The sequence below is a fragment of the Toxotes jaculatrix genome, chromosome 7 (assembly GCF_017976425.1).
Source record: "Toxotes jaculatrix isolate fToxJac2 chromosome 7, fToxJac2.pri, whole genome shotgun sequence".
NCBI classification, from domain to species: Eukaryota; Metazoa; Chordata; class Actinopteri; family Toxotidae; genus Toxotes; species Toxotes jaculatrix.
In genome coordinates this window covers 16,654,209-16,674,526 of record NC_054400.1, presented here as the reverse complement: position 1 = coordinate 16,674,526, position 20,318 = coordinate 16,654,209, and the positions used below count along the sequence as shown (strand labels likewise).

At 41.6% G+C, this 20,318-nt stretch overlaps 1 protein-coding gene across 4 annotated transcripts in view; it reads left to right on the top strand.

The window, feature by feature from the left end:
- Nucleotides 1–18,780, top strand: part of rhobtb4 (Rho related BTB domain containing 4) — a 42,571-nt gene extending 23,791 nt beyond the window's left edge. For all 4 annotated transcript variants that reach the window (XM_041041503.1, XM_041041504.1, XM_041041502.1 and 1 more), the window contains 9 exons: nucleotides 139–242; nucleotides 4,593–4,778; nucleotides 5,178–5,997; nucleotides 6,215–6,434; nucleotides 7,492–7,610; nucleotides 11,761–11,911; nucleotides 12,110–12,198; nucleotides 12,366–12,471; nucleotides 13,092–18,780. In XM_041041503.1, coding sequence (XP_040897437.1) covers nucleotides 139–242; nucleotides 4,593–4,778; nucleotides 5,178–5,997; nucleotides 6,215–6,434; nucleotides 7,492–7,610; nucleotides 11,761–11,911; nucleotides 12,110–12,198; nucleotides 12,366–12,471; nucleotides 13,092–13,270 — 1,974 coding nt within the window. In that variant the 3' untranslated portion in view covers nucleotides 13,271–18,780. The remainder of the gene's footprint in view (nucleotides 1–138; nucleotides 243–4,592; nucleotides 4,779–5,177; nucleotides 5,998–6,214; nucleotides 6,435–7,491; nucleotides 7,611–11,760; nucleotides 11,912–12,109; nucleotides 12,199–12,365; nucleotides 12,472–13,091) is intronic.
- Nucleotides 18,781–20,318: the final 1,538 nt, after the last annotated feature.

Sequence of the window (20,318 nt, the reverse complement as noted above, 5' to 3'; positions counted from 1 at the left end):
GCAGTTTGACATTGTGGATTGTGTGTTTTTTTTTCATTTAGCTTAGTGATTGCATAATCCTTCAATTCCGCTAAAAACACAAACATCGCAAGTTAAGACCTTTTGACTTGATTGCAGGGATATGTGTCTGTGTTGCAGGTGTTAGAGAGATCTCGTGATGTAGTGGATGAGGTCAGCGTGTCCCTGAGGCTGTGGGACACATTCGGGGATCATCACAAAGACAGACGATTTGCCTATGGCAGGTGAGCGGATACATAAACAGGGACAGGTACACGCACACACACACACACACACACACATGCGTACACACACACACACACACATGGTTTCAGACTGTCTAGCAGCCAGAGCCTACTTACTGACCCAATAACACAGTTGCTGGCCGACCACAAGGTTAACTACCTTGCAACACGTTCCATTTTCACAGTTGGTGCAGCTAAGAGGCTGCTTTGTCTTGGCTGTATAATTTGTAAGGCACTGACACAATTTCCACCAGCTAATATGTGACCAGAGTCATTGTGCAGGAGAATGTAACTAATCTGTCACACCCACATCAACATGCCCACGTACCATTTACTTACCCAGAAGTTGTTTTTTTTTGTGTAATCCAGCTGCCACGCTTTTTAGTTGAACTCTGCCCTTGAGCTGTTACACCCTTCCTCCATCAGACATGATTGGATCATCGCTCTATCCTCTTACTCCCCATCCCTCTATCAAAGCTGATTTATTGGCATGAAATGCAAAAGTACTTATTGCCAAAGCAAAAATCAGGAAATACCAAGTCAAATGGCAGTGACCAAAATTGACTCCATGGCAGTAACACAGAAAAGTGAAAATACATTGCATGTCATTAAATGAGTACTGTATACACACAATGAACTGTGATTATACCTCTCCATCCATCTGTGTTGCCATTTTATTTAGTCTATTCAACTCTATCCTCATTTAATGTGTCTTTTACGTAGTCATAAGCCATGACTAGGCACCAAGACATCGAAACCATCCACACACACATGCATAAACACATGACACGGTGCAATCTGTGCGTTTTCTCAAGGGCGGGTGGATTCACTCTAACATGTCACCCTGTCATCTTTTTGCAAGTGCATGTGCATGACAGAGTGTGCGTTTGTGCTTTTGTAGGTTGCGTGTAAGTCAGTTTGTTGCTCAAATTTTCTCCCCTCTGTTCTTCCATTCTCTCAGTGTCTGTACATTTACGCAGTGATCTGAGCTTCTGTTTGTGTGTTTTGGTGAGTGTGAGTGTGTGTGTGTCTACGTGCGTGTCTATCTGCATGTCCTGTATGCTTTGTCAGCCTGCAGTCAGCTGATAAAGACACAGTGCCAGCTCAGCTGTTTTCTGCCTGCCTGCCTCCCTGGCGTCTGCAGCTCCAGGCTTCAACCTCCCCTCCTCCTTCTCCTCTTCCTCCTCTTCTGGATCTGTTCATCCACTTGTTCATGGGGGCCGTGCCCTCTGCTCCAACTCGCCCTCAGACTCCTCTCCTTTACCTCGCTTCGCCTCCCCTCTCCCCCATCTCCCTCATTACCTTGTGACTCACCTCCCATCATTAGCCTCCTCTGTGCCCTTGACACTTTGCTGCTCCTTTCACCGTCTCCACACCTTCCTTCACTTCCTTCACCTTTTGTTGATATCAAAACTCAAAACATCACATTGTTAGACAATACCCAGACCGTCACATGCTGTCACATGTTACGAGAGAAATGCTTTTGTTGGGAAAGCAATCTCAGCCTGAAAAAGCCAAACCTGAACCAAGCTCAGATTCATTTTTTAACACTCCACAGACATTCATTTAAAAAAAATATTACAGTTTTCTTTTTGACCAGTTATGTAAAACCATCTCATATTTCACTTATAAGCACTGTTCTTATTAGCAGTCTTAGTAGAGCATGATTGACTTTTATAGCACTGTTGTGACAGACTTAATGACTGATGAGGGGTGTCATACCAGGCTACATGATTGCATAGTAATATAAATGCCTGCATGAGACTTATTCATTTCTTTATTGCAACAGTAAATCTGATTATTTGGGTCATCTCTATTGTGTTTGAGTGTGTGTGTGAGTGCCTCTGTGCATATTTGTGCCATTTCTTACATAATCTGGCAACTGATGACCTTTGTAGCTTGAATCCACCACATACACATGCATAGGAAACACTAAATAGGCAGTGACTGATAGCGCTGGTGGTAAATTATTAGTAATAGCACAGTGGACTTGTTTGTCATATCCTTTAACTCACAGTTTCTTTCTCTTTCAGATGCACATTAACTGTAGTGTATGCACACATATACACACAGCATATGTTCACACAAGCCTAATGCACAGTTCCCATTCACTGTATTTCTTAAACAACTTACATAATGGTTTCAGTGTTGCAAACATCCAGTGCCAGACCAAACAGTCATCCTGACATGGAAAAAACTTTGTTTTTCACATCACACTGTGTATGCTTGTGAAGAAGTGAAAGTGAGTAATGCAGTTATATGGTGTCACTTGTATATTAATGTAGAGCAGGCACTGAGAGTGGTGAGCCAAAACAAGTGCAAAGGCTCATGAGGTTCTGATCACTCTGTCACAGCTGTCCTCCATCAGTCCATGCAATGTCTCCTTTGTGGCAGTGGTTCCATTGCAAACAAAACAATGTATACATGAACACAATATCAAGGTCATCCGGGTTGGCCTGCAAATTGAACCTGGAAGTACAAAACAGCAGCAGCAGTATATAACTATATCCAACAAAGTGCAATGTCTCTGCAGTGTTGGTGGTATATACATTTCTATGCTCACATAAAGGTCCACTGGCCCAAGTTATGGCATCAAGGCTTTAAGTTTAACCACGAGAGCAAAGGCATGTACACATAACATGACCTCAAAGAGACTAAGCCATGGTAACGATCCTTTGACAAAGTGCTAATGGGAATTCCTGTGTGTGCATGTGTGGTTGTGTGTGTGTGTGTGTGTGTGTGTGTGTGTGTGTGTGTGTGTGTGTGTGTGTGTGTGTGTGTGTGTGTGTGTGTGTGTGTGTGTGTGTGGTTGTGTGTGTGTGTGTGAGCTGTGATGTAAGTGATGTAATGCTTTGGTGGTGTATATTATGTCCTTGCACGTAGGAGCTTTTTAGAGATTACATTAGTGAAAGCAAAGATGGACTATGGAATCAGTGTCTACGCTGCAAAAAATGTCCTCTGTATAAAGTCAGTTGGTTTAGTCCTGTGTGTTTTCCTAAGCAATTCACCTTGTTGTAATTCAGCTTGTCACTCAGCTACATTTTCCTTAAAGAAGAAGTACATCAGGTACTTCTAAGTTTTAAAATGCAGTTTAAGCCATTTTATGTAACTCTTTAAGGATGGTTATTATTTGAGGATTTTCAAACGCTAGAAACTGTTAAGGTTAAATTCAAAATAAGTGAAATTACCTCACTTTGCTGGTTCTATTTGTTCAATTTGAGCAAAGTAAAGTTAGACTTTAAGGTTAAATGCTAGATAAAACAAGTAGGTAAGATAGCTTTTGTTTTTTTACAGTGCAGCTTTTGTCTGCTCGGTAAATAGGCCATGTTTCCTGTAGCACAGGTATTTGCCTGAGGGAAATAAGAGCAGGGTTTAAGTGGTGTGTGCAATGCTGCTCTCAAGTTCAAGATTCGGTTTAGTATCTTCTGATGTATACTGTATGCTAACAGGAATATATATTTCATTATCTTCAGGCTTTCAGTGATGCTTAATGTAGCACAAAAGTCACATAAGTGATGCTAATGTAATATAGGCCTGGTCTTGTGCTACTGGGGTCAAAAGCCCTGTGTTGTGATGTTTTAAGAAGTAGATCATTAAAGAATTGTAGATTTTTGCCCTGTCAGCATTATGCTGATACCAAATGCTTTGTCTAGCTGACACAGAGCTCTATCAAACATTACCTAGAGACACACATGCGCCAGCATGCCACAGAAATATCAGCACCAGAGAACAGCTGTAAGTAAGTGCTGCTGTCTGCTTGCTCAAACACATCGGTTGAGGAAATGAATCTATTCTTAGCCTCCTCTTTGTGGTCCATGTAGCCTTGGAGGGCTTAGGGAGATTTACGTAAGCGAGAGAGAGAGATGGGCCACACTGATCACCCGCCCAGAGGCCAAGACTCACACACACATAAACAGACCCACCCTCTCTCTCACACACACACACACACACACACACACACACACACACACACACACACACACACACACACACACACACACACACACATGCATCTTGTGAGCCACCTCATAGCTTTCTCAATGGCACTGTCCATGCTCCCACAATGCCTTGCAGCAGCTAAACAAGCTTCTTCCATACACACATCACTTATGTTTTAACATAAAGTGACAAGATGTTCGGTGACTCAGTAGTGACCCCTTTTTTCCTTCTCTCTTTTCTGTCCCCTTCACTCCATCAAAGACCGTATGTCTTCTCTCTGCTGACATGTCTTGCTCATGACTCAAGAAATCATCTCTCCTCTGCCATCTTTTCCCCATCTGATCTGTGATCTCAGCTACGTTGTAAATACATGAAATGAAGACTTTCTTCTCTCCCCTCCTCTCCCCGTAGGTCTGACGTAGTGGTGCTTTGCTTCTCTCTGGCTAATCCCAATTCCTTGCGCCACGTCCGCACTATGTGGTTCCCGGAGATCAAGCACTTCTGCCCCCGGACGCCCATCATCCTGGTTGGCTGCCAGCTGGATCTGCGCTATGCTGACCTGGATGCAGTAAACCGTGCACGACGACCCCTTGCCAAGTGAGACTCCTTTTTCATCAGGCATTAACAGACAAATTTGGATAGAATGTGAGGGTGAGGGTTGCATGTGGGGTTTGTCAAGTTAATCAATGATCAGTAATAACGGTATAACAGGAACTGACCCTCCACCACCACAGATGAGATATTGATTATTTCTGTGCATCATTGATGGGTGTAGTGAAGTGTAATGTTTTTTTTTTTTGCTGTTTTGCATTTCATTGGTCAATTGACATCTCAACTCTTGCATGATATAAATAAAGTGTGGGTAAATGCTAAGTTGAAGATCGCTTGACATAAATATCTAGTATTGCTGATATACCCCACATTCTCTTTCCTTTCTTGCATTTGCTTGTTTATCTGAACGCTGTCATCACTGACATCATTATCTCTTCCTGTCAGACCCATCAAACCCACAGATATCCTTCCACCAGAGAGAGGCCACGAGGTGGCAAAGGAACTTGGGATACCTTACTATGAGACTAGCATTGTTGCCCAGTTTGGAGTCAAAGATGTTTTTGACAATGCCATCCGAGCCGCCCTGATCTCCCGTCGACACCTGCAGTTCTGGAAATCCCACCTGAAAAAGGTTCAGAGGCCTCTTCTCCAGGCACCCTTCCTGCCTCCTCGCCCACCACGCCCCATAGTGGGCATCCCAGACCCCCCTCCCACAGATGGCGAGGGCCCTGATTCCCTTTTCTGCCAGCCACTGTGTGCAGATGTTCTTTTCCTTCTGCAAGGTGGCATCACTCGCGTCTTTGCACACAAAGTCTATCTGGCTACTTCCTGCTCCAAGTTCTATGACCTCTTCACCCTTGATCTGAGTGGATCATGCACAGCGCCACGGGGTGAGGAACAGGAGAGCAAGGAAAACTTGGAGGGTGGGGAGGAAGATGAACAGAGCAGGAGAGGAGCCAAGGAGCAAGCTGGGCGCACTAAGAGCCTGGACATTGATAAAGATGGGGCTGATGGAGGAGTGCGGGGCCTGAATCGACCCCAGCTGCTCCAGCAGGGCTCTTTGAGGACTTCCCAGAGTGATAATGCACTCCCGTCTCGAGCCCAGTACTCCCTCGGAGCACTAGGGACCGGTCGAGCACTTTCAGGATGGGGGAGGGGGTTCCTGAGTGTGTGTCTGGAGCATGTTGATGATCCGATGACTGGACGACCACGACTCATGACTGTGGTAGCTATGGATGCGCTTATACAGGAGGAACCATTCAAGGTGATGGTCTTTAAAACAACAAGATGACTAAAAATATCTTCATACATTATAGGAGAAAATAACTTAATTACTAAATAATTTAGTTGTTGCAAATATTAGAAATGTAGAAACACCCGCATCATTGCTGCAGGCTACGCCATTTGAAAGAGAGCTTTTTGGTGTTTTTGTTGTTTTTCCACAGCTGTATATTTGACCTCTGGATTTGCTCTGATTTCAGGCAGTGCTTCAGTACCTGTACACGGGCAGCCTGGACGAGGGCCGCGGGGATCTGATGCAGGTGGCCACCATAGCAGAGCTACTTGAGGTGTTCGACCTGCGCATGATGGTGGCCAATGTTCTGAACAGAGAAAGCTTCATGAACCAGGAGATCACCAAGGCCTTCCATGTCCGCAGAGCCAACCGCATCAAGGAGTGCCTCAATAAAGGGACCTTTGCTGGTAAAAACCACTGTGCAAACTTTTCAGTACCTCAATACCTTCAACAGAATTCATGTCATTGTAGATGTTTTCCATGTATGCATCAGTAGGTGTTTGTGTGCTTGTTTGTAAGCGTGTGTACTGTATGTGTGTGGGTTTATGCTTGTTTATGTGAGAGAGGCAGTGATTGAGGGTTATGAGAGACTGGTGACGGCCAGGTGTGAGAAAGTGAAAGAAAGACAGAAAAGATTTTGCTTATTTCCAGCATTCTCTTTCAGTCTCTGGAAATGTACACTCTGTGTACATTTGCTCATACAGTATATTTGCCGTTGAATATTTGCTATAAAATATGCATTTTTTTATGCTGTGGGTTTTCTGTGTTCTGAAGTCCTTTTAAAGTCATCGAGTGATTTGATGACAGACTGTAGTTTCAGTCCGCTTGGTTGTCTTGCGTACGCTCTTTTGTGCTTCCTGTCTCTTGTGTTTGTGTGGTGTTTTCTGTCCCCCTGAGCTGTTGTGCATGCATGTAATCACAGCATTTGCAGCCAGTGCCAGACATCTGCTGTGTCGGAACAAAGCCTGTCTCACATTCACCTCTTTTTATACTTCCTCTTTTGTCTTCATGATTATAACAATGGGTAATCTTTTCTTAAAGTTGTATAATCTGCTTTATCCCATTTATTACCCAAGGATTGAATTAAAGATATATGAAATCTCTTGCTTCCATATTTAGCCCTTTGCAACATTATTGCACTAACATAGTTGCTGTGTTTCCTAAAGACACTTTCACTACCAAAGCTCTAGTCCAGAGTCCACACAGGATTTACTCCATGACCTACTACCCTGCGTCTGCTCTCCTTCCCTTACTCTGTGTCAAAAGCTGTTCTGTCCTTCTGTCAATTTATCTCTCTGTCTGTCTACCTGTGTCTATGTCTCTGTGTGTTTCTGTCTGGCCTTCTGGCCTTCTGTCTGCCTGTGCGTGTGTCTGGACGTCTGCCTTGTCTGTCTTTCCCCCTCTGTAGCTTGGGCTTCTGTGGCACTCCACGAGATGAATGCTCTTTTCCCACCCCGGTTTTAGATGTGGTGTTCCGACTGGACGATGGCTGCCTCCCGGCCCACAAGCCCCTGCTCATCTCAAGCTGCGACTGGATGGCTGCCATGTTCCGTGGCTCTTTCATGGAAAGCTACATTGAGGAGGTGAGCTCAGACGTACTGGGAAAGGCTTGAGGATGGAGTTACATTTTAGTTGTGGAGGAGCGAATCAGTTTCTGTGTCCTGAATCCTGGGAAATTTAACAGTAAACTTAGGTCATGCCTTAAAAGGCAACCTAATCACCCACCTGTACTATTCATGTGTCAACAACAGCACTACATCTAATAAATAAAACATCAATAAATGAGGTAAAGTAAATAGATTACTCGGATAAGGTTTATTACTTTGTAGATGCGTTACCTTCATTATAGTGTATAGAAACCTGCATGTGTGTTTGTGTTCTCACTGTGTGCTTCTAGTGCATGAAGATTTACAGCTTAGGATGTTTGAGGCCTGTTGTCAGACTGACCTACAAACCGTTGTTTCACCTGCAAATGTGGTTGAAACTGAGCAGTAACCAGAACCCTTCAGGCCTACAATCATGCATGTTTCCTTCAGTAATGACTTAAGAAACATCTCGCCTATCGACTTCCTGTTGTTTAAGGCTTTGTGGGTTGCTGTTCCGTGATGGAAACCACAGTGTTTGGTTTTGTACGACACTGGGCCTCATCTCTAATTGTTTATCAGTAGTTACATCCCTATCTGCCTCGGAGGTAGCGCTTCCTTCCAGTGAATATAATCGACAGATTACATTATCACATGAAAGATAACAGTTTGTGTGAACATAAGTATTAAGCTGCTGGCGTATTAAAGACAGGCTCTAGTTAGAAACAGTTGTGTTAGGGCTGAAGCTTGTGATAGTGGAACGAGGATGTTGAACTAACTCGTCTCAGTACCTCATATATTAGCCCAGAAGAGTACCTCTTTTCAGGTCAGACTTCCTCAAGTGGCAGGTCGGGTTGCTTCAGGTATGCTCTCACCTGAGGCTCAGCTTCTGGTCGCCCGGTGCTCGTCCGGGAGTAGGGCCTGTGCACCTGAAAGGAAGTTCATCCAGTCTCTGGCTGTCTTTACGTTGATGCTCCCCGGACCGTGTTGCAGAAACAGATCCCCTGGGGTATGGTTACTTTCAAGGTCGGCACGGTTAGGTTACATAGATTCAGGCCCTGAGAAGGGTTGAACAAAGAGAGACAGACGAGGAATAAAAAGTTGTATATATTCACTTTAGGTGTAAAGCCCAAAGTTATCGAAGACATATGATAAGAGAACTAATGTAGAACTGGGAAAGAAAAATCATTTTAAGTCTTTTTTTTATGTTTCCACGTTGATGGCCTGGATTTTCTTCCAGAACACACCATGTTGAGTGGGTGTGAAAAAGCCATCGCAGCTATTGTGGCCGAGGGTGAAAACAGGACATCACCATCACTGAGGGGGCACAGTGTTTTGCTGCTGGTGGGCTGCCGGTGTCTATGGTTACTGTACACGGTCCATGTTAGTGACTATTGTGGCATTGTTTATGGCTTGAAGCTGGCACAGTACAGGAGGCAGGTGCCCTGGAGACAAAGACTCAAAGATGGACTGCACAACGAAGCTGTCAGGATTTATGTCTATGAGCAGGGGTGTATTTGTGTTTGCATATAAATGTGGCTGCTGAAAAGCTTTGCAGTGCTAATTAGTGAATTAGAATTTCTATGTCAGCCGCAAGCTGCAGTCGCTGGACTGTCTGCTGGCTTTGAAAGTTACTTCTTTCCTTGCCATTGACTGTCTATCTTCATGGATAAATGTTAGTTGGAGATGCAGTGTGAGAGGAACAAAGCAGAAATGCTCGCTAAAACACTGGTCGTACAATAGACATAGAGCTTTTATAACAGAACACAAAAACCACAGTTGTGGAACCTTGACACAGCAGATTGTCTTGTTGTGCTCAGTTCCTCAAATACAGAATCAGTAGTGGAGAAAGGCATTAAGAGATGTTGGTGTTGGAGACTTTAGTCAGAATCCAACAATGACAAGATGAGACCTTAAATTAAATTAAGGTGATAACTAAACTTGAAGGTTATATGTTTAAGACACAGAGTGAACAACCTGCAGCCGAAGATGGCTCTCACTCGGTACATTTCAGAATCGAATCAAGTTCAATGCATGTGTGAATCTAAAGTATCTATCCACAGTTTTACTCGTTCACTCAGATTTTATGTAGGGGAATATTCTTTTTCTCCTGTTCAAGCTTAAAAAATTAAATTGAATTTGACCAACAATGAGTGGGCGTTTGTCAATTCAGGGCACAACAACGTGATCAAGGAAAAAAAAGGTTAATGGGTTACATATATGAGAGGATGATATCATCATATTATAATATTACAACTGCTCTCTTAGGTGTGGGAAGAGCGTTATATAAATGCATTACATGAAAATTCAGGGAACCTGTAACTCTATAACTGTGAGAGTAGCATGTGATCAGCCAGCGCCGTTCTATTTTCATGTTGAAATCACACTTCCTTCTCAGTATTTTTAGGCTCACACATTTCAGCGCTCATGCTGTTGTGTGATAACATGGCTATTCTAATTGTATGCAGAGCAGCGTTAAGATATGTTTCAAACAGACTTAATGTAATCATTCTTACTGGTAGTACTGGCAGACATTTTATACATAAGCATGTTTGTGGAAGACTCAGTGGACCATCAGTCATAGGTTTTAGCTTTGGTGCAGTGATCAAAAAGCACAAGTCAAAACACACCCCTTGAGGTTTGCTGTCTGTGTAGGCAGTTATACCGACTGACCACTGAGCGTGTCATGGTACACCCCTGGATTATGTTCTAAGTGTGTGTCTGTGGTTTTGTGTTCACATTGTGAGCATGGATCACAGTGTGGAGTATTACATGTTAAGACTCCTAGCTCGTCAAATGTGAAATGTACTCACGAGAAAAGAGGAGACAGCAGAGTCAACAGGAATTGTTATCTTCAAAAGACAAACTTTTTTTTTTCACTGCAGAGGAAGACTGACCTCAATTTTCTTACTCTTTGTCTTAAACGTTTTACCTTATCTGGGCTGGTGGCCGTGTGACTCACTGCTTTTTCCTCACCCACATTTAATTTAAGTGTACACTCAGTTTTTAAATTTTCACTTGCATTTGCACCCTTAAGTCAGTGGTGCTCTTTTTCCTGTGCATTTTTACCATTAGATTTTTCTTCTAAGCTTCATGAGTTTTGCAAATAAACTAATCTGGCACTAAACTCATAATTAACCACTAGGACGGCAGACTGAGGGAGCAAAAGACCAGCTGTCAGTGCAGCTGATGGCTCTCCATAAATGTCCTGTCACCGTGAATGTGTCCACTCATTAATGCTTCCTGGCCCCAGCTGGGGCTTTAAGCTCTAGAGACCACCCTTGTCTTGGTGTTGTGACTTTTTAGTCATAACGAGAGGTCACGCCAAGCTGACATTCTCCTAATTGGTTATGGGAGTGGAGGTTGAAGAGCGCCTCAGTGGGTAGACTCAGAGAGCTCCTGGAGGGGTCAGGTCATCACTCTCATCATCATTTACCTTTCTTCCCTCCTTCCTGGGCTTAGACTGCATTACCTGTTGCTGAATTGCCATTGGTCTGACTTACAGTAATTAAGCCCTCTAAAAGGTGTTACTTATTTGGATGCATTTGAGTGTGATTATTTTTTATAGTGGACTTTGATTTGGCGATAAACTTAACTTTTGTTGCACTTCATATGTTGTTTTACCCCAGCGTAAAACATGTTTAACTGTGCATGTCTGGAGTGGTTCAAGTCATCACTACTGAGCTCCTAAACTTGTTGAGGAGTGTCTGTGGGAAGGGTCTGAGTCTGCATGTAGATTTGATGCACATAAAGGCTGAGCTTGCATCTCACTCCGCTCAGTTAGCCACATTGCTCACATCACTAGCCCCCAGACAGAGCTTTCATCTGAGCCTAGATCAAAAGGAATGTGACCAGAGCAGGATGTCCTCTGCCCTTTACCTCCAAATACCCACAGGACTGCTTTCTTTGATATTATTGTCTTCATAGACAATAATAATTTATATACATAATTTAGCATGTATGAATTTTAGCAACATGTTATTTTGTGCAGGAAAAGACACCTGCAAAGCATACTGACTTAATTACGATTAACTCATGTAGATATATATTTTAATGAAAATGAATAAGTCCATTTGTTCCCTTAATTGACCTTCAGTCCTTCATTTCTCATCTTTATTTCATGTTTTCTCTGGATCTGATCATTTCCCAGGTATCCATTCCTAACACCAGTACAGCCTGTATGCGTGGAGTGCTGGAGTTCCTGTACTGTGGACTGCTGACACCTTGTCCAGGTCTAGAGCCCATGGAACTGATTGTTCTGGCCAACCGTCTCTGTTTGCCACGCCTCGTTGCCCTCACAGGTAAAGATGCTCTACGGAGTATTAGAATTTTTACAAAGAGAACGACCTATTTACTTGCAGTATGGTTCTGATAATGTCTTATCTGTGCACAGAGTACCTTTTATTAGTGACCTGATAAAAGAAAAAATAAGGCCTATGCCAGTGGTGCATGTAAACAGTAAATACTGACATGATTATGTACATGTTGTGCGTCTTCAGAACAGCACGCTGTGGACGAGCTTCTCCAGTTGGCAGTGAAAGGAGTTGACATTGATGGACAGGTGTTAGCTTACCTTGAGCTTGCACAGGTAAACTGTAATTTAAAAATGATAAAGCAAAAGGAATAGATGCTCATTTACAATGATGCATAGTAATTCACCATAAATTAATTTGAAATCATTTTAAATCTTTTATCTTGCCTCTTTTTTCACATCTGTAATGACTCCTCATTTCTCCTCTGTTTTTCCTCTTGCAGTTCCACAATGCCAAGCAACTATCAGCTTGGTGTCTCCATCACATCTGCACTAATTATAATAGCATCTGCCGCAAATTTCCCAAAGACATGAAGGCCATGTCTCCAGGTATGGACACAACCCGCTTCTCTTTGCCCTCTATCATACACGCAGATTTCCCTTCAGACGTACTCTTACGAAATTTCCTTTTCAGTGCTGGTTTGAACAAAAACATATCTTTTCTGGGTTAAGTCCACTACTAAGGAATTGTAACATGGTATGACTTATTCAAAGCAAGCACCCATCATCCTCTTATGGGCTGTTACAAAAAAAAAAAAAAAAGCCAGAGAAAAATTATGTCATGTTTCAGATACATTAACAATAACATGCATCATCACGTTTCATAAAGGTGTGAATTTTATAAATAATAAGTTGTAATGGGACCACAGGAAACTACAACCACTGCTAGACAGTTTAAAACTGGGTTTTATGTGTAAAACAATCTTTCATGACTCTTGTCTCGCACTTCTGTTGTAATGTTGGTTGTTTCCTTGTGTTACTTTTTTCAATGGTAGTATCATTCCACACTCTGTCATTGTGCAGGACATAGTCTCTTTATTGCTTCATCCTCTTGTAAAAAAAACAATTCTCATCTGCTCTTTTATTGCATCGGTGTAAATCTGAAGTGACACTTGAAACATTTAGAATTATTCCCTTTTATCTACACATCTTTGTCTCGCTCTCTGTAGAAAACCAGCGGCACTTTGAGAAGCAGCGCTGGCCTCCTGTGTGGTTCCTGAAGGAGGAGGACCGCTATCTGCGCTCTCAGAAGGAGCGCGAGCGCGAAGAGGAGATCTTGCGCAAGCAACACACCAAACGGGGCTGGTGTTTCTGGAGACACCCATCCTCCTCTCCGCATGTCTCCTAAAGGGTGTCCTCTGCTGACTTTTTTGTCCTAACCTGGGTCATTACACCCAGGAAACCCACCCCCACCCCACCCCCTAACGCGTATAGAGGCGATCGGCTCTGAACCCCCTATCGGAGGAGAAATGACTCTCAGTGCTACTATGCCTGAATGTCAGCATGTTTGGGGGAATGTATGTGCCTCTTTATAATTGTGGGTGACTTGACGAGTGCATTTTGGTATGCGTGTGTGACAAGTGTGGACTTAACCGAAGGGTATATGTATGGATGTGGTGAGTGTATGTGTGCGGTTTGAGTGATGCTTCCGAGTTGAGTGCTTCCCAGATGCCCTGATCTATAAGGGCCTGTGGCATTGCAGTGCAGCCCCTTGTCCCCTCCACATGAGCTCTGTCCCCTCCACCAGCACTCACAGTGTCTCCGCCTTTGAGTGATTGGACTGGGAGCAAGGGCTCTCTATCTCTCTCAGTCTCCATCCTTCACATTGACCTTAATGACTATTACACATTGACCACTGCAGCTCCTCTCAGGGAGCTTACCTCTGCCTTCACTTTTACACAGACTGTTAGCTTGCACACACAGACCCGCGCCCAAGGTCCACCCCTCTAAAACCAGCACTGGATTCCCAGGAACTGACGCTGACAATGTAATTATAACTACTTTGATATTATTTGACCTTTTTATATATTTTTTGCACCTTCTATGACACTGTTATCAGGAAATGGTGCACACTACTCCCAGGAAGTGTTGAGGACTTTGATGGTTGCCATTGCAACCACAAAGATAAGACTGTTAATCTAGGTGCACAGATATGGGTGTAAGGGTAACCTTAAAACCATTAACAAGATAGGATGCTCCAGCCAGGAGCTTTGATCATAGCTATTAACCTCCAGTCAAGTCCCAATGTGGTCCTTGATGTTCAATCATCCACCCTTGCACCTCCCACCCCCTCCTCCTGCACACCACACCTGCAAAAAAAAAAAAAAAGAAAAAATAGCAAAATATGAGCTCTCCTTGATGAGTTGGATTCACCAAACTGCACTTCAGAGACATTCAAAGTGACCACTCTATAGCAATTATGGGGGTAAAGAGGGCTAGCCTTACTTGATACCTCTGCCATGGAGGATTGATGGATACAGTATTAAACACATGCGCTTGTAACGTCCATGACCACTAGGTTGCGTTCGAGCACCTCAGCCAGCCTGCCTTTACACCCCTACAAAACTGGGGGCAGCACTGCTCAGGGCCCCGGCACTAACCTTCACATTAACAGGAGTTTTAAATACCTGTGATTGCTTCAATCTATTTTCAGTTATTAAGGTCGTAAGTATAACTTTAATCCTCGCAAAGTGTTAGAAGAAAGCTAAAGCACATGCACAGTGTTCGTGGTGCATTTAAAAACCATACCTATTGATTTTCACCGGACTCTGAATACCAAAGCTGTGATTCTTTTGATCTCTTTCTTCCTCACTGTCTTCACTTCTGCCTCCCTGCTTCCTTTAATGGCGAGAGGGGACAGAGGAGAGGAGAAAAAGTGGTTTGTAGGTGAAGGAGGTAGTGTAATGTGATATTCGAATCCCTCCTCGTGGTGGCGTTTTCAGTCTGTGGTGTCAAGAGAAAAGTGTCACTGCTGGACATTGCCTTCTGTTCCTATTGCTGGAATCGAAAATGGTGCTTAAGACACGATAAGACAGCGTCCACAAGAACACACAGACACAACTGCGATTTTTTTTATGTTCACAGTCTAAGCGTCTGTTTCTTTTTTTTTCTTTTTTTTTTACAGTTCTCATTACCTGCGATGAACTTGCAGAAATTTAATGATGGTATTCAAATTTGACTTGTGAGAATTTTTAAACCTTAAGTTTTCTTCCTGAACAGTCTGTAAGAGGTCATTATAGGTCACTGGTTTTAGAATGTGTAGCTTTCTGCTTTTACATACAGTGGTTACAACCTTGTAATGTCTTTTGCTGCTTTCATATTTTTAAAAAAATGTGATCTTTTTTGCTTCCTTAACTTTAACCAGGACAATAATTGTATTACTTTAGATTGAATTTGCAATTGTGAGTGTTGTCTCAACTGACAAATGGTTTGATACTGCATATGAGAGCAAATCTGATTTTCTTGCTAAGGGTGCTAATTTCTTTGGGCTTTAGTACTGAATGTGAAAACAAGACTTTGTGTTGATGAGTTTCTGTTAGCACGTTGTTCTATTTGTGGGTTTGCGCCCCTCAGCTTTACGCAGGTAACTGCAGACGATAGATAGATTGTGTGAGACATGTGGTGCGTTATGCTGTTCTCCATGGGAGGTGTGTTAAAGTCATTGTCAGCTACTGAAATAGAAGTCAGATAGGATCTCATGAGACCCAAGTGAGAATTGAGCTGATTCCGCTCTCAAAAGAGTGAAAGTGGAGTAAAAGTGAACAAGTCTCAGTCAGCGTTACATGCAACCCACATATTTTGGAGTTATTCAACAGATATTTAAACTCATCCCAGTGCAGGGCTGTGGGAATTTGGAAATGAGACCTAAAGAGGAGATAGTTAGGGGACAGTTTTTGATGGACTTCCATGGCCTCTTTTTAGTTCCCCATAGAAAGGATGGCTATTAGATTTGTCTTTGGTTGGTTTGACCTATTAAGCCTCTTCTCTTGGTCCTTGTGCCTTATAGTTTAAAAACTAACTAAAAAAAAAACAAGAACAAGAAAAACCTAGTTTGGGATTTTAGCAGCATCTTAGTTCAAACCTGCAGACAGGTTCTGCAGTTGCTGACATGTTGGTTGTAGTAGACAGTGACCGTGATAATGTTAGAACTCTAAAATGGATAATGCCGTTGCTTTGTGCACTCTCAGACATTATCCTGCTTGAGGGGATTTTGGAGCCAACTTGAGCCATACCCATGGAGAATCTTTAGGCCTACTGCTTGTTTTATGCAGAAAAAAAAAAATTAATAATAGAGTAATAGAGTGCAGTACATTAGGTCGGTCTAATCACATGGCCTTAGATTAGTATGTAATTCTCTAGATTGGTAATTATTTGGATGTAGAAAGACTCACATCGTGGTTGGGATTCTCCACTGACCTGGTGATGGAGAGCTAGTGATAAAAATGAATCAGGTTGATTCCTGCAGTGTAACTTCAAAACCACTGACTTTTAGAAAGCAAAGCTTTTTTAATGAGCACTGGCTGGCCTGTGCGCTGAAAGGGTGCAGCCACTTTTGGAATGTGGTTTATTTGCATGGTGGCCTAACTTTGTCATTATAATGACACTTGGTGTTGGAATGCACTTTCTTCTTTTTTTTTTTTTCTTTTTTTTTGTTTTTTTTTGTTTTTACTTTACTGTACTTTTCTGTGCTTAGCATGAATTGTTCCTTTTGTAAGATTGTTTCTAAACCTGATGATTGTAGCACAATATTTCCACTTATGTCAAATTTTCCCACAATTTGCTCAGTGAGGAGCTGAATCACATGACCTGTCCAGCTTCTTGTTTAAGGTCTAGTTGGCACTGAACCCCACAGTAGCTTTCTTCCCGCTATGTGGCTTTATGCACAAGTCAGTCTTACTTAATTAGCTCAGCTCAGCTTAAGGTAGCATCACTAAATATACAACTTTAAATAATATGCTGGGACACCTTCAGACATTTGCTTGAACAACTAATGCAGAGGATCTGTTGCTGCTGTGCAGTGTTATCACTGCCTTTTTTTCTGCTATTACTGTTGTTAATACAATCAATCAATCTTATTCTTGTGGTTTATATGATATTAGGTACAGGGCATACAACTGAGAAGTATAAAAAGTAAAAATTGAAATGAAATCAAGTGTTGTAATACACATATTTAAGAATGTAATAAATGGCTTAAATCCAAGTATAATGTTTGGGTTTAGCCTGCATGTAATGACAGAGGATTGGGGTAAAGCATGATGCATGTTTCTGGTGTTAGATATAGGCTACTGTACATACAGCAGAGGTTCTTAATCTTGGGATTCTGAGCTAATCTGTGGTCACTTGATATTTATAAAACTGAATAACTGAGAATTGTGAACTTGAAATTGAATCACAGGCCAGAAAAGGTTGAGAGACCCTGATTTACAGAGAGGGAGAGATGGAAATGCAAAATTGAAAACCATGTTGGCTTTAGTCAGCGTTCAATAGTAGCCTAACCCTAACCCTAACACTGACCCCTATAGGCCAGGGTTGCATCCTGTCACATTCTGATGTAGGATGTAGGGCTGTGTTCACTTGGTTTGTCTTGTTCAGTCTCAGCTCATCCTTCGTACTCTCACGTTCTCCTCGGTTGTTTTGGGTGGAGCTTTTCTTCCTTCTTAGCAGGCCTGACCTTCCTGTTTTTTAAACATGAGGCCTAGTGACTGAGAGAACACCGTGTTTTTAGTCGTCGGTGTCTTTTTTTGCTGTGTGCCTTCAGTGAACTCTCACTCTTTTGGCTCTGTACAGGCTGACGGCACTGCACCTGCAGCCTTCTGGGCTCAAATAAAAGTTGATTAAGCCAAGAAATACAGACTTGAGCTCAGAAATAACGGCCGGCATCTTTCTTTACTGTACAGTATCTTAGAGCTTGTGTATATTGGCGTATGTTTCTTTAACATTTTTGAAGCATAAAGCAGTTACCGGCTATCGGGGTCATAGTGTTAACGTCCAGTGATAACATAAGATATGGAGCTCTACAAGTTCAGTATGTGTTATCACCTGTTCTAAAGCTACGCAACAGATGACTTCAATTAGGAAATGACTAAGAAACCCAGCAAACCAGCAATTTTAAAATAATGTATTCACACTCTTTCAGGTGCCTGCACTTTCCATAATGTAGCTTAATACTACTTTTTTGATAAGTATGCTAAGTCTTTATATTTACCAGTTTCTTGATCAAAATATAAAATATCTTATTACTTTTCCACTTTCTCATGATCTCTTTCTCTCTAAGCCAAACTCAGTAGTTAACCCTATTGCTTCCACTATTTAGCTGCAATTTATAATGTTGCAATCATGCATAAGGTCAGTGTATTTCTAGTCGGGGAACAGCATCTGTGAACTACTGGTTGGATTAAAGGCAGATATTAGCTGTGACAACTACATATAATATGCTTTAATGAACATAGTTGTTATCCAAAGTACAGTGCAGTGTTGTAAATTTGATATGAGTCCCAGCTGGATTTAACCTCTCACCTTATAACTTCTCACCACACTGTATCTACTTACTAAGCTGGTGTATACCTAGGATTGTATGCACAGAGAGGCCCAGGACAGCCAGAGTGTTTATATAAACATACATGGTGTGATTAACCCCTGGTCTATACTGTAATTTTGAAGTGGATCGTACATACTGTATAGTATTGTTATGCACTTTTGTTTCCATTGGCTCATATGAGTTTTATTAACATTTCCTGCTCATGTTATTGTGTTAATTACAATAAAAAAGGCAAAAGAAAGAGCACACCACACTCACAAACTATTAAGGGCTTTCAAGAAAATATACAACAATCAGAATGTTTTGCTGCTCTGCTGTTGCAAAAAAAAAAAGTTTTGAAACTAAAAATTTTTAATATTTTTGAACCACTGTGATTTGTACAAAATTTCAAAAAGAAAAGTAGAAAAAAGTTTTTTTCTTTTTTTTTTTTGCCATTTCAGTATTTTGATGTTTGACATGGATTTTATTAAAACTGTTAATCTTTTGAACTTGTCTCATGTTTTTAATGTGTGTTTTTCTGTGTAATTCATAGACTTCTCTGACTTCTCAGGCAATGTGAATTTCCAAAATAGGAAGAAGGATACCACTTCTGTTTTGTATTTAGAGTTAGTAAAAACTAGAATAGCCGTAGTTTCTGAAAATGTGAATCAATACATGTATGTACTTAAACTGATGATAATCAATAGACAAAATACCAGTTACCACTAGAGTAGTATGAGTGCAGAGAAGCACACAAGACTTACTGTAGCACTTTTATTTGAAACATGGGAAGTGGTTAGTGGTAAAAAGTGCAAAAAATAAGACTATGTATATATACTTGTATCTTTACTGACTATAAAATGCAAAGAAATGGTCATGCAGGTTTATATCATTAAAGAGAAATTATCCACTGATAGTTCTGCAAGAAAAAAAGATTTAAATAACATTGTTATTCCATATATATATATTTTTTGTTACACTAGATTAATCTAATGATAGCTGTTGCCCACTAGGTGACCCATCACACTGTATAACGTGGCACTGAAAAAAGTGAATACATTAAATTCTCACATTTTCCATCTTTTGTCTTTCTCAACCCTTAGTTTCACACAATGCATGCCAGACTCTCACTAACTGTTAACTTGATGCAGCTGCGCCACCTAGTGGAATAAAACATCAACTGCACAACCCTACAGCATGAAACATAGAGGAGAAATACGTTTGGTTGGAATAGGTTTTATACAAAATTAACTGTTAAAGTAATCTAAGTAAAACCAAGTTTTATGCCTCAGTCTGTTTTTTTGTTTGAATTAAATCTTTTGTGAAACGCAGATTAATAATCTCTTATTTCTGTTTTCATGATATGCATATGAATAAATTTATACCTGTTGACTGGGGCCCTGTAGGACATGCTATTGATCATAGATATTTAATGTTCGAGTGCCACAAAGTCATGCCATGGTTTTTCTCATTATCCTTTATTGATCTTTATTGGATTTCCAATGAAACTAAACTCAAAGGTCAAACATGCTCACAGCTTCTACTAAACACAAATGTAATTGGTCAGTTTTGATAATAAAAGCTGTCTTCCAAATCCCCATGTATTTGCTCTCTTGTGTGTATTATTTTATGTCTTCTTAGGCTGCCTTGAATATTTGGATATAAGACAGACTGAGTCAGCAACTCTCTCCAAGTGGCTCCCTGAACACACGCATCATCAATATCAACATGCTGTGAGCTGAGACTTTTAATAGAGTGAGTCTGGTAAGGGATCACAGACAGCCACAGAAACATGGGGGGAGAGGGCCGAGTGTTGCCATGGTGATGTTTAGTGATGTGGCTGATGATGGGTAACTTTAGGAGAGTGACGGGGGAAGGT